Below are 15,401 nucleotides of genomic sequence, written 5' to 3'. Positions count from 1 at the left end.
TAGGAGTCCCTAAAAGGGATTTTGGGAGATGGAAGTTTTCCATTTGAACTTCGAAAAGATCTGATGTTACCCAAGCTGACTGCTGGGATTGTCCCAACAGGAAGGAGCAGGAGCGAAGCTCAAAGCTTCTGCAGCTCTTTCCAGGTCCTGCTGGGATGAAGGTACCAGCAAACACTTTTACCTCAGCTGCTGCTCAAGTGTTGTCACAACTAAAGTCTGGGAGAACAGCAAAACACTATCAGGTGGAAACTGCCCGTGAACAGTATATATCTGAGACAGATAAATCCCACAACAGTTAGTCTGCATAGTCGCTCTGCGAAACAAAGCACAACTCCTTAGCTAGTGGAGACGCAGCTTCATAAATCAACAGGGAAAAACATGGCTCCATTTGACCCTGCAACGTTTTGATCCAGGAACCATATAGCCATATTTCCATGCTATTGCACTTCAGCTTGTAAAGTGCAGTAAGTCTGTGCAGTAAGACTCTTCATTTTGGCACCTCAGAAACAAATTTGGGGGCATCTGGCTTGGCTGCTAGACCAGGTTTAGAGGCCTCTGTCAGCAGAGTAGACATGTCTTAACACAAGCAGCTAAACCGAGAAGTTGAATAAAAGGGGGCATTTTGAGAAGAAATTCCAAACAGAATGAGGACACCAACAGTAAGGAAAACGCTGAGGAGTTGGAGAAAGCTCTTGAACAGGAGAGGAGGGCAATCTTTTCTAGTGCAAGAGCCTAATTCAGACAAGTAAATAAGATAAATAATAATTTGCAGTTAAAGAAAAAATGTACTTCTAGTTACATTTGAAATTATGGCAACATATGTTGAGTCCTAAATGTGCTATAACCTATTGTTAAGAAACTGTCAAGCAGTTTTGAAGCGAACTGGACCATAAATCTAGGAGAATTACCATGAAGCATGTAGAATCCATTTGTGCTGAACTGATAAAATTCACTTGCAATGCTGATAGCTTTTTTTACCGGTACTATCTGTTTTATTCCATTTAATAGCAATTGTTCTTTAATTAATTTGCAATTAATTCAATACTAATGAACAAATTAGGAGTTTTTAAAAAAGCAAAAGGTATTATTCTTTCCTAGCAAAGAAGTAAGAACCAGGCTGTGAGAGGATGATGCCATAACCAATCATGATTTGAATTTTGCATAACCTAGCACTACCTGGTTACATTTAACTCAAGAGTATTTTCTTCAGCCAGGGTCAGGAGTAGCACTAGAGCAAGCACAACTGTTTGTTTGTTTGTTTGTTTGTTTTTCAGGACAGCAGCATCAACACAGAGTGATCGTGAAATGACAGCCTAAAACCTATTTGTTTTGGTATAAGAAAGGACAATGACCAGAAACCTCCGCACAACTCACTAACTACAGAAGATATCTCATTTATTTAATCAGTTAATTTTAAATTAATAACATTTGTTAACTTTTTGCATATGTATGCAGCACATTCAGAGTAATTTTACAGAACTTGTAACTTTAAAGTGTTGCATTTCATTACTATCAAAATGCAGTTTGACACAAAGTGAGGAGACAAAAAAAAAAGGCAACAAATAGCAGTAGCATTTCTACCATCATAATGTAAAAAAATCAGAAATCTAAATAATTGTCTAACAAGCTGTAAAGTTGTTTAAATATGAATCCAGTGCACTTTTACGGACAGTCAGAAGGAAGAACCAAATATAATGTAAAAGCTGTACCTAACTGCAAATCTCTATTTTAAGGGTTATGAATTGAGGAGAATCAGCATTTCAACAAAAATCTCTTTGTCTACTACTTACAATAACTGATGATTTAAATCAGCTGTTTAACCTGTATTGCTTCAAATCAGCAACTTCATATAAACTTGATAACCACAGTTGAAATAAAGTATAGAAACTGCAAAGTTTCAGACAGTGAAATGCAAACTGTAGAATAACAGTTTTAAGACTCTTTAAAAGCACTCCATACTGAAGCAGCAGGCAGGAGAATGCAAGCTGCTTTGGAATTCTTGTTTAGCCCGTGTATTTCTCAAGCTACTGGGTAAAAACCCAAGGATTTCAGAATCCTATATACTAGGTATATAAATATTCCTATTATAGGCCTCAAAGAATTAAGCCATTGTCATGGTTTAACCCTGCCGGCAGCTAAACACCACACAGCTGTTCGCTTACTCCAGCTGTTCGCTCACTCCCTCCCAGTGGGATGGGGGAGAGAATGGGAAAAAAGGTAAAACTCATGAGTTGAGATAAAAACAATTTAATAGGACAGAAAAGGAAGGGAAAAAAATAATAATGATAAAAGAATATACAAAACAAGGGATGCACAATGCAACTGCTCACCACCTGCTGACTGATGCCCAGCCAGTTCCCGAGCAGTGGCCACACCCCGCCTCCCCCTCACCAACTCCCCCCAGTATTTTGTTCAGCATGACGTCATATGGTGTGGAATAGCCCTTTGGCCAGTTTGGGTCAGCTGCCCTGGCTGTGTCCCCTCCCAACTTTTCATGCACCCCCAGCCTCCTCGCTGGCAGGGCAGTATGAGAAGCTGAAAAAGTCCTTGACTTAGTGTAAGCACTGCTCAGCAACAACTAAAACATCAGTGTTATCAACATTATTCTGATGCTAAATCCAAAACACAGCACCATACCAGCTACTAGAAAGAAAATTAACTCTACCCCAGCCAAAACCAGGACAGCCATGAACTCTGTAGAAGACATACACATATGACAAATTCAGGGTCACATGTCTAAGGAACAGGCAAGAGAAGTTAGCTAGGTTCTGAAATTATCATTACTTAGTGCAAGGGAACCCCCACACTAATAGGGATACCAGATTTTTCCTAGAGCCACAAATAGACGGCAACTGAATTCTGCCCAAACCCAGTCATAAAAACTCTTGACAAGACAAAGCAGTTACACGTAAAAAGTGATTTAGCATCAGTTTAGCCACCCCAGTGTTTAACTATAATTAAGCGTTGTACAATGACAAGTTTTGATTCACAATGTAAATGGCTTTTGAAACTATGTGAGGACAAATAGTTATAGTAATGATTTGCAAAACAGTATCAAAAGAACATCAAGCACAGACTAAATTCCTTCATTCGCTCCTCAGCACACCATATGAGGGTTTCCAGGAATACCCGTCTTTTTTTAACCTTCTAAGAAAACATAGCCGGGCAATCTTAATTGTCTCACCTAGGACACTGACAGTAGCATACTACAGGATTATTTTTTTTTAGTCAAAACTCTAAATTAAGGGGAATTCTGAAACAAGCTTGGGCATTGACATATGGAGAGGCACAGCTCAAAGTAAACTATACCATGGTAGTCAAAACACAAATAAAAGAAGGTGTGTGGATGAAAGCAAGTGAAAAGAGGAACGGCAACTGAAGAAAGGATGGAAAAAGGCAACTTTCCTCCTCCTGAGTTCCCCACCCCTTACTTCTGCCCTTCTGAAGGCATTCTGGAAGCAGCTGATTATAGGACTAATTTTAAAATTCAATCTGAAATAGAAACAAAGTCTTTTGTTTAAAGTATATGACTTAGTATCTTCATTAAAATATTCCACTTTAAAGGCAGAGCTATGTAAGTATCCTTCAGGCCACTGCCTGAGGAATAATTCCATCCGAAACACCACTAGTTACAGTACAGCCTTGCATTAAGACCTGAAATTAAAGCAAAGGCTGATACTGTCAACACATATCAAATATCTTCTAGTACATCTGCAGAGGCCACTTGGCCTTGTGACCAGCAGCCATACCTAGGCAGTATGGTTGCTATCTGTGACTTAAAACAAGTACCCAAAGCACATTCATTTCACAGGCCCTTCCTGACTGGAAAAAACTACACCTCAGGCATTGTCCACCAAAAAAATACAAAGAATCAAAGCCTGGTATTTGTCTCATATTGTGATTACAGAGTAGCAATGGGGTAATATTAATTAATCAATCTACCCCCAAAAAACAACTTACAGTTAAATATATTACGAATTGAGAGCTTAACATATCAAAAGTTCAGAAATATCATACCGCTTCAAAAGAGTCACAGCCTATCAGTATAAAGGAAGAATATAAAACTATTTTATTGACCACTGTTCACCAGTATTTACAATAAAGTAAACAATATACAGTCTGATAACATTCAAATTACTACAAAGTTAGTTTTCACCTGGTCTTCTTGGGACCAAGTGATCCCAAATCCTAAAAAGAATTATTCTACAGGTTTAAAGGGCTAGGTTTGGGTAAAGAAGATACATGCACATCAATAGTATAGAAGACTACAAAACATCTGTGAGTTTGTTTAGACATTCATTATGATTCTGTAATAACTATGGAAGTTTATGAATGTTTTATAAAAGCTTTTACCTAATATGGAGGAAGTAGTAGTATCAAATGCTCTCTTGTGATAAATGAAACAAGTTGCAGAAAGCTTTTACTTACTTGCTGTTGATGCAAAACATACTACTTCAAAAAAATATCAAATTTGATTCTTGTTAGAATGTATGCTTCTCACATTGCTAATAAATCAAATTTCAGGTTTTAATATTCATATATATAAAAAAGCAATGCAAACAATTATTGTGCTTCATCTTCTGGGCATGAATGCCAAGTTAGTCGCTCTTCATAAAAAGCGATTACGATCTGAGGACACTTCACGTTAGCTTCTTTGGCCAGGACCAGATCTGCCTCATCAGAGTCTTTCCTGATGTAGAAGAGAGTGGGATTTAAGAAAATGCATAATGGTTAATTCAGTAAATTTAGCAGCTCTTGGTAGGTCATAGATTCTGAAAAGAATGTCAGCTAGAAATCAGTTTTCAGTATACCTTTCACTATAGCTACCAAGCATTTCCATGCTAATGGCAAGGTTTCACAGCTGTATCTTCCTTCCCTTCCCATGTTTTTTTCTGTTTGAAAGGAAAACACTATTCAAAGGGAACCATTTATACAGTTACCTCTTGTGGTACGTAATGAAAGAAGTAAAACTTTGCTAATTTTGCCTTTTAAAGCATAATCAAAACTTCAAAGTGAGACTTAAAAATCAATAGCATCAGTCTTAAGAGGTGGTACTTGCATCCAAATTATATTTAGTTTATGCAAGTAACTTGCTGTATTTCATAGTGTTGTTCTTGATGCTGTCTTGGGGTAATAAAACAAACTTTCCAGCCTGACATGCTTCAGATTCCATTTTAAAGTGTATGCTGCCTTTACAAGTCAGTTTTGTGCATACATATTCATATCTGTTTGTTGCCTACTATCAAGTATGAAAAACTAATCAACTGCAACTGAACTAAAAAAAACGTTTATTTTTGTACTTTTCTTTTGTGTTTGATTTTGCCAATTACCACTACAGAAATTCAAATAGTCATGATCTATATTTTGCAACTCTTCTAAGTTTCACATAAATTTTATAGAGAATTTGAAAAGGCAGAAGGGAGACAGAATCTTCCAAAGCACTAATCTTCAGCAGTCCAGGCACATCACATGACAAATGATTTCTCTGGAGACCACTCAGTTTGACTCCATTCAGAAAATTATGCCTTTCTCAAAGGCTGTGGAAAGCTATCATTCTTCTCATCCCACCACCATAAGAAATCCGACCCCCAGCAAATGTTAATTCAATCTCTTGTATTCTCAACACTGGAAAAAAAAATTAATTTTATCCTACTTGTTCACTGAGGAGACAGAAGAAGTCTTCTATTAACACTGTAGCTAATGAAGCTGATCTCCCTCTACCCTCCCAACAATGCAGACTCCCCCCATCACTCTCTCACTAGCCCATAATGATAAACCTCTCCTTCATATTGTTTATTCTTCATCTCAACCTCAGCTTCCTCCACTAGTTCCTTCCAATTCTCTGTCCACTCGGTTGCACGCAGAACAGCTGGCACTATGGTTGGTTAAAAGGCTGGCTATCCAGCAGCTCGCTTCTGCTTACTGAAACATGTAAAGCTGGAGTTCTGCCTGCCATTCCCTCAGCAAGCACACTACCGAGATCCATCTTTTCCTTACAAACATCAATCTTTCCATATTTTATCAGAATTTACCTTTCAAATTTCTACTTCTGTAAAACTGAACCAACAGAACCTAACATTATTTTGGTTTTGGAAGGAAGAGGGAGTAAGTGACTATACAAGCTTTTTTTTTTCCCCTAAGAATACAAGGTTAATAAGGAGATCACCAGCTGTCTTACTCCTGAAATGAAGTTGTCTCATTAGCCTAAGTGCAACTGCCTGCCCTCCCTTAATATGGACCAGAACTGTGGATGTAAGACTTACCATTTCATGAGGAACATAAGCTCTCCACTGCTATCCGTAGCCCCAATTATCCGCTCAGGATCAAGACCCCTTGCAAACCCTCTCGGTTTATCAACCTATTGAGTAAGTTAGAAGATTGTTATCTAGTTTAAGATAAAATACTCTTTTGGCATTAGAGCTAGATACATGCATTCTTGTGTATATATATGTGTATATCAGAACAAAAAAATATAGCCTTACGTAATTGTAAAAGCTATAATTACACATAATTGTCTGAAGATTACATTAATTTTATTTTTTCATGACTGATCTTCAGGCCAAGTCATTTAGATGTAGAGTAACAATGAAGGAATTTTACATCAATGCTTCTAGCGTTTATTTCTGAAAACTCAATAGATGAAACAAGTGATCTAAAAATCCTTATAGTAGATAAACAACTAGCATGGCCAGGAAAAGCAACAAAAGACGCAAAGCAAAAACGCACTCCTGGAAGTGGGAAAAACACACCCTTTTCAGTAAAACAACAGACTTGGGTTGGCTTAAGCCAACTGTGAAATGGCACCCTTGGGAAACACTTCAACTCTTGGCTCACTGAGATTGCACTGGTGGTAAGGAATATCATGACTATTTCCTGTATTAGTTCCTCCAGTTTCACAATATCCTTTTTGAGACATTGGCCACTACTGTACAAGATGAAGACACACAACTGACTTCATACAGAAACTAAAATATTCTTTGTATTATTCACCAACTATTCCTTCTGATGCCTTCCAACTTTGACAGTAACCACACATCCAACAGCTGTCTTCAGTAAACCACTGACATTGCCAACCGGTTTTGTTTACAGAGAAACCGGAAAGTTTACAGAGAAAAATGTGAACTATTGAGCACATTATTATATGTGCATTATTTTGTACTTATCAGCACTAAATTTGTCATGTTGTTCGTTAATTTAAATTGTATGAGAAACCCAGACCTGTAAAAAAAGGTAGGCTTTCTTCAGCCACCTTTTCTACTCCCTCTCCACCATCACGTCTGGTCCTAAAATCTAAGTAACTGCCTGGTCTTCACATTTTGCCATCTTGCCACTCACCTATTTAAAATCATATACTAAATATGAAAGCCAAACTAGAACTTCACCTTTGTTCCATTCATGAACCTTTTGCTCTAATACAAACTGACCACTTAACATAATTCATAAATAACTCTTAACCAGTCTTACTTTCAATTATTCAGTAAGCATCATGGGACAATGCAAGAACTTTTAGTCATCAGGCCAATCAACCATCTTCTACCTACCATTTGGATAGTCTCATTAACCACCATGAATGAGTACCCTTTTCAAACCACAGTTCCAGGTGCTGTGCGATTTTTACAGTTTTAAACCCATGTTTGGTCTCATTCTCAAAGTCATGACAGGATTTTGGGGGGGATGGGGATGGAGAGGTAGGGAAGAGACACAGGAAAAACAAAGCTTAGCACGTGAACATATACTTACAGAATCACGCTTTTTCTTTGATTTACTATCATCAGATTCGCTATCTGACAAAGATTTTCTTTTGGCACCGTCTGTTTTTTCTTTACCAGCTTTCTGAGAGTTCAGAAAAGCTTCGATTAGCTCTGGACAATCTAAGTTTTCTTCAGGTTCCCATGTGTTGTCAGCACTGAAATATACACACATTTATGTAAAACTAGGAAAAGAAGAAAAACGTAAAACTAGCCACATGGCTCACCTTAAGCAAGTTCATTTTTTTCTCATTATGTAAGGCAGGTTTCTTAAACCTAAGGATGCTTATCTTGCCATCTTTAGTAACCTTCATGTACTGCATTTGATGACCAAAAGAAGTAAGCTCTGCTGTTGTTGAAAAACAATGTTCTTGAACTGGAGATACTGAATAAGCAGCTCTATTAACTCCTATGATCTGGGTGGGATCATAGGAGTTAAAACAAGCAATCCCCACCCTTCCAAACCTACCTGTCTATTTAAACTGACTCCCTTCCCTAGTTCCTCTAAAGACTGTCCATGCAAACAAACTATATGATATGAGCACTAAGACTTACAGAGAACAGACACAACACTCACTACAAACTGTGTGAGTATGTATGTCTAAGCTTCTATATACAAGGAATGCTCTCAAAAGTTGTCTCCAAGCACCGAGATCAACTATACCTAGAACTATCTCCCTCCTTCAGTTGACTACAGGAGGGAACAAAGGTTCCATGTCCAGAGCTGGGCACTGCAAATGTTCCAGTGAGCGTGTATTTTGTTAACTAAAATTTTAAGAAGTCCATGAATGTTCCCTGCAACAACTAAGCACCTCATCAGAAGTCCTCATGCACAAATACTGCCACAGAGCTACTGCACAAGCAGGATGCCTACAAATTATTTTAAGTTACTAAAACGTATTTTTACAACTTCAAATCAGACCGTTGAATACTAAACATGTGTGTTGTGTTTATGCACTTATTACTACACAAATTTCAGGTGCCAGAATGCAGAATGTTGCAATGCAATCACTTTGGGAGGTATGCAAAAATAGTACGACTGCGTATGTAACTACTTATCTTCAAATGCTAGGTGCATCCCCTTTTTTCAGCTAGTAGCCTGCCAGAAAGTGTCACGGGAGGGAGGAGGCACAACTATGTGCCTTCTTTAACAACCAACTTTTTAAGTCCACTGTAAGGTTTTCCTGTGCTTTCAAAAGTCCTGGGAAAGAGACTCAAAAGATACCTTTCGGGAATGCCTACTGAAGGCAACCATGCAACAGAATTCCTTATGCAAATTAATCTAATTTGAGAGCTCAGAGAAGTGAATAATAAGCAAACTATCTGCTTCAAATTCATCGCTTCAGAGCTGCCTACAGTTTAAATCCCTGCAAAATTTCTTACTCAGAAGTAACATTCATTCTACCACATATATAAATATAATAACTGTCAGTCTAGTGTACCTTGATAGATACTGACACAAGCTAAATCAAATAACAGTGGTGAAATAACAATCACTAAGGACTTGGTAAAAGTCTTGGAACATTTTATGCAGCACGAACACTAAGCTACATATCTTCTATCTTATTTTCATACTTGACTGCCCCACTTGAATATGCATTTATGGATGTTCTTCCCTGGAGGTTCTTTAAAATGTATCCCCATCATCCAATCCGCTCTCTGCATAGTTATTTCAAATAAATGGTTAGTATTTAGCATTCTATCAGAAAAAAGTAATAGGTAATGCCTTACTCTGTAAATCCTTTCCATTTCAAGTAGTATTCCACCTTTCCATTTACAACACGTCTGTCCAGGACTTTCTCCACAACAAACTCTTCAGGCTCTGCCTCTTCAACTTTTTTACCTTTGCCATTCTGTTTCTTTCCCATTTTGTGCTACAAAAGAAATTCAGAATGACATTATTCATTCTTTTGCTTTACACAGTTACTTCACTGGCCAAATCCAACTTTGCTCAGTAAACAGCAAAGAATCATGTACTTATTCACACTAAAGCCAGAAGCTCAGACTCCTTTTATGTTAGTGCATGTGGTCAGGTAACCTGAGCAAGACACGTTAATGTTTTGGGTTTTTCAGTTGCTTAAGGAGATACCCAACACCAGTTTTTAAAAAGGTGAAATATTTTTGTCCGTACACTCAGTGCCTCCACTCCTCTTATAAATTTAATTCTCAGTGCTACATGCTCAAAAATTTATGAAGCTTCTAAAAGTTAACTCTATGCCTGTGAAAAGGCAGAGGGCAAGAAACAGCATAAGGCAGAAGTAAAGAAAAGTAACAAGGGAACTGTGGAAATGCGTAAAATAGAAAAGGGATGCTACTCAAAAAAAGGTGGTTACTACCTTTTCCAAAAAAAAGGAGAAGCTGATGGGAGCAAAATTTATGATGTATTGCTACAATAAGCAAAATACTCAACAATAACCCATAACTATTGAACAGGATGCATGCTAGGAGCATTCCATTACTGCAGTCCCTTCCCATTCTTAGCCACGCACCAATGTAACTTACATTCAAACAGATGTCACAAAGGTGCAAAAATTTAAGACAGCTACACTTAAGTACATCACTTAACATGTAAATGAAATTTTGCTAACTTAAAAAACTTTATAAGTGTTTTAAGTTTACATTTGATACTTCAAATAATATTCTTTAAGTTCTTAAAATAAATATTACATCCACATCATCCTCAAGGCATTCCCAGTTTAATAAGGCACAATTAAATAGTAGTAGAAGGACACATTTCAGAATTTCCTTGTTTGTAATGTTAAAAAGGTTGGAACTAGCCTATCATGTTGTCATATCACATTTCTGGAGCACTAGCAGACCAAAAGCAGTTCACTTGCCATTTTGGACCGCACCCTATAAGGAAATTGTTAAAGTGGCAGCCATAAACTAATGGGAGCAGTATTAAGCTCCTAAAACATCTAGTCATGCAGCACCCTAAATCAAAGCGGACAGCACTAATTCCTCACTAATGCTCACTATAGAACAGAAAACAGACAAGCAAAAATCACAGAGCACTTCTATTTGCTTGATGGCCTTTCTCTAGTCCTCTCTAGAATTAATGCGGGTTAGTTTGAGAATACCGTGAAGCAATTTTGAAACTGTCAAATTTTTTGACTTTGTGGAATTTTGTCTCGATGTGGTGAAAGGTAAAAAAATTTATGTTAGACACAAGAAAAACTGTCTTCTTTTTGTAAACTGAAGATTTGAAGCCGATTCTTTCCTTCCAAAGCCCTGTCTTTGTGCCCCTTATTTTTCATAATTAATTTTTCCCCTCCCTCCCCAAAACAGCTTTACTCTGGTTAGCAACCCATAAATTGAAGGTGCAAACAACAAAGACCAGGAAAAGTTTCAAGTTTCTCTTTCAAACAGCAAGTTTCTGTATATGATTATATCTTGTGTGACATTTGTTTTGATTTGGAAGCATAGAAGAGAGATTATCTAAAACAGAGCATGTATTTCCAATTAGATTTTAACTGCCTGCATATCCCAGGTGTATTTTGACCACAACGTTCATGTCTGAAAAGTGTCAACTTAAGCACACTGGCTTTTTTTGCCTCCACAGGGAAAAGAATGTAAGACTGAAATTGAAGGAAAATAAAAACATGAAGATGTCCAACTCTTCTGTGAAGGCAGCTTCTTTCAAGAAATGGAAGTGTGAAAAAAAGAAAGGGGTAGAGATGAGGAAAACAAAAAAAAGAAGCAGAGGGGAAAAAACCCCCCAAAAGACACAGACTCACTATACCATAGTAATAACATTATAATTACTGGTGATGAGGCAAGCAGGCTACAAGTGGGGAACATCTCCATCTGTGTTCTCTGCTGCACTAAAATTCTTTGATTCAAAGCAAGATTGTTTTCTGGTACTCTTTTCGGCTTCACTAATTCTTGTCACTTAAAGATAAATGTTTTGGACTTCTGTATCAAAGCAATAATTTTTTTTTTTACTTTCTAAGACTTAAGTATCTATATAATCTTCCACAGAAGAAAATGAATGTCATGGGGGTCTGTATTTTTTTCTTGAAGCACAGCAAGAAATAATAAAATCGAGAGTATGTTGCTTTTTGTTTTAAATATTAGAGATTTAATTAGGTCTCGTGCGCATCAGCACTGCTTTCCAAACTCTTGAGCCTTTCCAACCTATTAAAATAATACTTGATTGCAGAGATACTGAACATTTGTTAAAAACCTGTACATTCTGAGATTACACAAGCCAAATAAACCTCGGCCCACAAGCGAATGTGGTACCTGACTGAAGTTGAAGGGTACTAAATGTCCACTAGACCCCTGAAGCTCCCTCCTCTAGGGCTGCATGTTGTAAGCTGTAACTTCGGCATTTGACCACTGAATGCTCATCTATGGCTTGTTTCCCTTTCTGCATTCAGAAGTCACATATGACAGATGCAGATGCTCTCCAGTGGATAATCACTCTTTCTTTAAGGGGCAACATTAAAACACTGATGTGACACTATGGTGAAGGGTTTTAACATACAAGAGGTAACAAAATCCGAATTACAGTTCCAGAGCTACGCTATCCCTTAATACATTTAGGTTTTGCATGCAAATACATAATGAAGCAGACTTAGTTATGGTTCCCATGGGAACCATAACTGATTTTCCTGACCTGTGCAGCAAAATTCTCAACAACATCAAAAGATTAAAAATACTGCATTAACAGATTCTTTCCTCTCCCTCAGGCACCCCCTCCCCAGGCTGGCTAAGTCCTTCTGTAACTCAAATTAGAGAAAAGTGGGCAATCAATTACTAACAGAAAGTTCAGACATTCACCTTGGTGAAATCTTTTAAAATAGTTTGTTATCATACAATATAAAGGAAGCACTCCATTGCACTTCTAAGCCAGGAATTAATACAAGTTTTTAATATATCCCAATCTGGGTCAACCAGTAATCATCTCAGTAGATTTAAGAACAGGCCTTTTGAGTGCATTATAAATCAGTTGTTCTACTATCCAAATTTTGAATTGTACGTATGTATTTTTGCTTACTTCCCCACCTCAACCTCAGATGCATCTCACGCTATACTTTTTCAGTTCTGTCTTTCACAAAACTACATATTGTTATTAGTTGAATGGTAACCAGCAACCAACTGCCCTTAGAAATCCATATTTTAATGTCAAGCAAAGCTTTACAGGACTTGAGATCCATGAATGCATCATTAAAACGGTCCAGGAGGGGTTGACATCTGATAATCTCTGCTCCTATGAAATTCAAAGAAACTGTTATTTGTTAAAAATCATTTCAAAAGGCATCTTAACTATGCCACATCATTTCCCAATAATGTTATATTTCATCTGTAAAGACTGCCTTTTCTCAGACAATTAGTTTTCCCCAAATACACTGGGAAAAATTAAATGAATACATGATTTGGATTTTATTTTTTACGTATATGATGAATTACATGGTGTGCTGAAAGGAGGCTAAAAAAATCCTTAGTGTTTTCTACTGTAGGACAGATGAAATAGTGCAGAGTCCTTTAATATTTTTTTCCCAACAAGTCTCTTTAGAAATGGCAGATTTATTAAAGCCAAAGACAATGTCCTTTCTAGTAGCCTTACTTTCTGGATCTGAAATTTTGGTCAGAATAATGCTGGGGAGGGGAGATGTGGATGTATCTTTTAAATGGAGATGCCAAGTTATAAGTTTGAAGAAAAATATGTTGATTAAATCCTTATATACTTTAGGTGTGCATGAACTTACCAATGTAGTTTTATTGGAGGCCATTTTTATTGCAGACTTGCAGAGCTTTTACTAGAAAAATGCATGACAATTAAAAGGAAGTTTACATTACTCAAAGAAAGGCATCCCAATACAAGCATGGTCCTTGTTCCAACCCCCATGTATTCACTACATATAACATTTCTAATACGGATTAAATCCAGAACAAAAAGTAGGTTACTACTTTGTCCGGCATAACCCGGTAACGCACCATTATGCTAGCCAGGATGAACGATACTGACGAAGTGATATACAGGGTTGAAAAAAGGTTTTTCCCAAGGCCTTCTAAGGCACAGAGATGTTTCTAGGGAAAAGGGGGAGGACCATCAGGGATGCTTATTTCCTTAAACCCAATAGAACAGGAGTTCAGATTCTAGCAGTTAATCGAGATATACCTAGGTATATTAACTGCGAATCTGGTGGGGAGCAGCTACATATCTGCGGTGTAATGAGTTACATTACTCTTACATCGTTAAAGATGTAATTACTCTTACATTGCTCTTACATCGGTGTAAAGAGTTACATTACTCTTACATAGTAGTAAATGCTTATAAACAGCACATATTTATCTTAATGCAACTATAACGTTGCCTTCTGATTCTCAAGTTTGCAAGAGTTAAGGTCCTAGAGCAATATTAACTCAGCTAAGCTGTACATGCTACATATTTAACCTACGCAAATGATGTTGAACACAATCCATCCCCTTTTCCATGTCATTTCTCATACCGGCCAGCTCCTTAGGCATGTATTGTCCCCGCCCCACTGCAAACTAGAGAACTGTTAGAATTCCCCATATGCCTCGGCAAGGCAAAAGAGAAAGTCCTTCAAGGCCAGAAAACCTCCCGGACTCAGCAATCCCGCCCAATTCTCCCCTGATACGGGAGGTGGATTTTGGCAGTCCCATAGGCGGTGGGGTAGGTGAGGTGGGAGGAGAGCAGGGACGAGGGCCCCAGCGCAGAGGGGCTTCTCTTGTCCCCGTTTGAAAGGCAGGAGGAAGGGGAAAAGAAACAACAATAACAGTAATAATAACAAAAACCCCGTGCCCCCCTCACCAGCAGATAAAAGGCAGCCCTGGGCAGGCCTGCTGGGGGAGGCTGCGCCTCGGGCCTGTGGTGGGCGCACGTGAGGCCGGCGGGGACGCCCCGGGGCCGGCCCGCCGCCCCACAGCGAGGACCGGGGGAGGGGGCCCGCCACTCCCGCCCCGGGCAGCCGCCGCCGCCGCCGCCCGGCGGGCCCTGCGCGCCGCGCCCCCGCCGCCGGGGCCCCTTCCACGCCGCCTCCCCCACCCCGCCACGTTTCCCCCGGGCCCGGCACACGCCGCCGCCTCCCGGAGCAGGGACGCCCGGTCGCGGAGGCCGTCCCTCGGCGGTGGCGGGCTGGCTTTGTCTCCCGAGCGCGTCCGCCGCCGCGCGGGTGCCGCTGCCCCCGCCCCTCGGCGCAGCCCTCCTTCCCCGCGGCAAAGCCCGCTCGCTCCGGGGCCCTCCTCCCTCTCTCCCGCGCGGGCCGGGAGGCGCCATGCAAGCGCCGGGGCCGCGGCCCCCCGGCAGCCCTGCTCCGCCCGTTACCACCCGCCGCCAAGGAAGCGGCGGCGTATCGACGGGGGGGTGGGTGGGGGGGAGGCGGCGGGCTGCGCCCCGCATCTCCCCGCGGCGGCCCGCAGGCGAGGCCCGCGCCGCGGGTCGCAGAGGGAAGGGGAGTCGGGGGGGGGAAGGAGGCGGCTGGAGCGAGAGAAAGAGGGAGAGAGAGAAGGATACAGACTTCAATGGTGCCCAGCCGCTCGGGTCTCCCGTCTCCTCCTCGCTCTCGCCCTGCGCGCACTGAGCAGCGGCGGCAACAGCGACATCTGAGGGGGGTTGAGGCGGGGGGTGGGGGAAGGGAGGGAGGGAGGAAGGGAGGGGGTGGGGAGCGGCTGGGCGGCAGC

General features: G+C 40.1%; 1 protein-coding gene across 6 annotated transcripts; it reads right to left on the bottom strand.

Annotated features, from left to right (window-relative positions):
- Positions 1-4,046: 4,046 nt before the first annotated feature.
- Positions 4,047-15,384, bottom strand: CBX3 (chromobox 3). Of its 6 annotated transcripts, none has more exons than XM_075493026.1 (7): positions 15,239-15,357; positions 13,463-13,513; positions 12,856-12,963; positions 9,480-9,622; positions 7,741-7,906; positions 6,264-6,358; positions 4,047-4,690 (listed from the first exon to the last, which is right to left on the bottom strand). In XM_075493026.1, exons 2-7 carry the CDS (start codon positions 13,484-13,486, stop codon positions 4,564-4,566), a joined length of 663 nt encoding a protein of 220 aa, XP_075349141.1. In that variant the 5' UTR covers positions 13,487-13,513; positions 15,239-15,357; the 3' UTR covers positions 4,047-4,563. The 6 variants fall into 6 exon arrangements, with proteins under 6 accessions (XP_075349141.1, XP_075349142.1, XP_075349144.1 ...); XM_075493027.1 differs by having other exon boundaries at positions 12,895-12,963; XM_075493029.1 differs by lacking the exon at positions 12,856-12,963.
- Positions 15,385-15,401: the final 17 nt, after the last annotated feature.

Source organism: Mycteria americana, chromosome 2 (genome assembly GCF_035582795.1).
Source record: "Mycteria americana isolate JAX WOST 10 ecotype Jacksonville Zoo and Gardens chromosome 2, USCA_MyAme_1.0, whole genome shotgun sequence".
NCBI lineage: Eukaryota > Metazoa > Chordata > Aves > Ciconiiformes > Ciconiidae > Mycteria > Mycteria americana.
The sequence above is the reverse complement of the archived record's forward strand: the minus strand, read 5'-3'. Positions and strand labels throughout refer to the sequence as shown.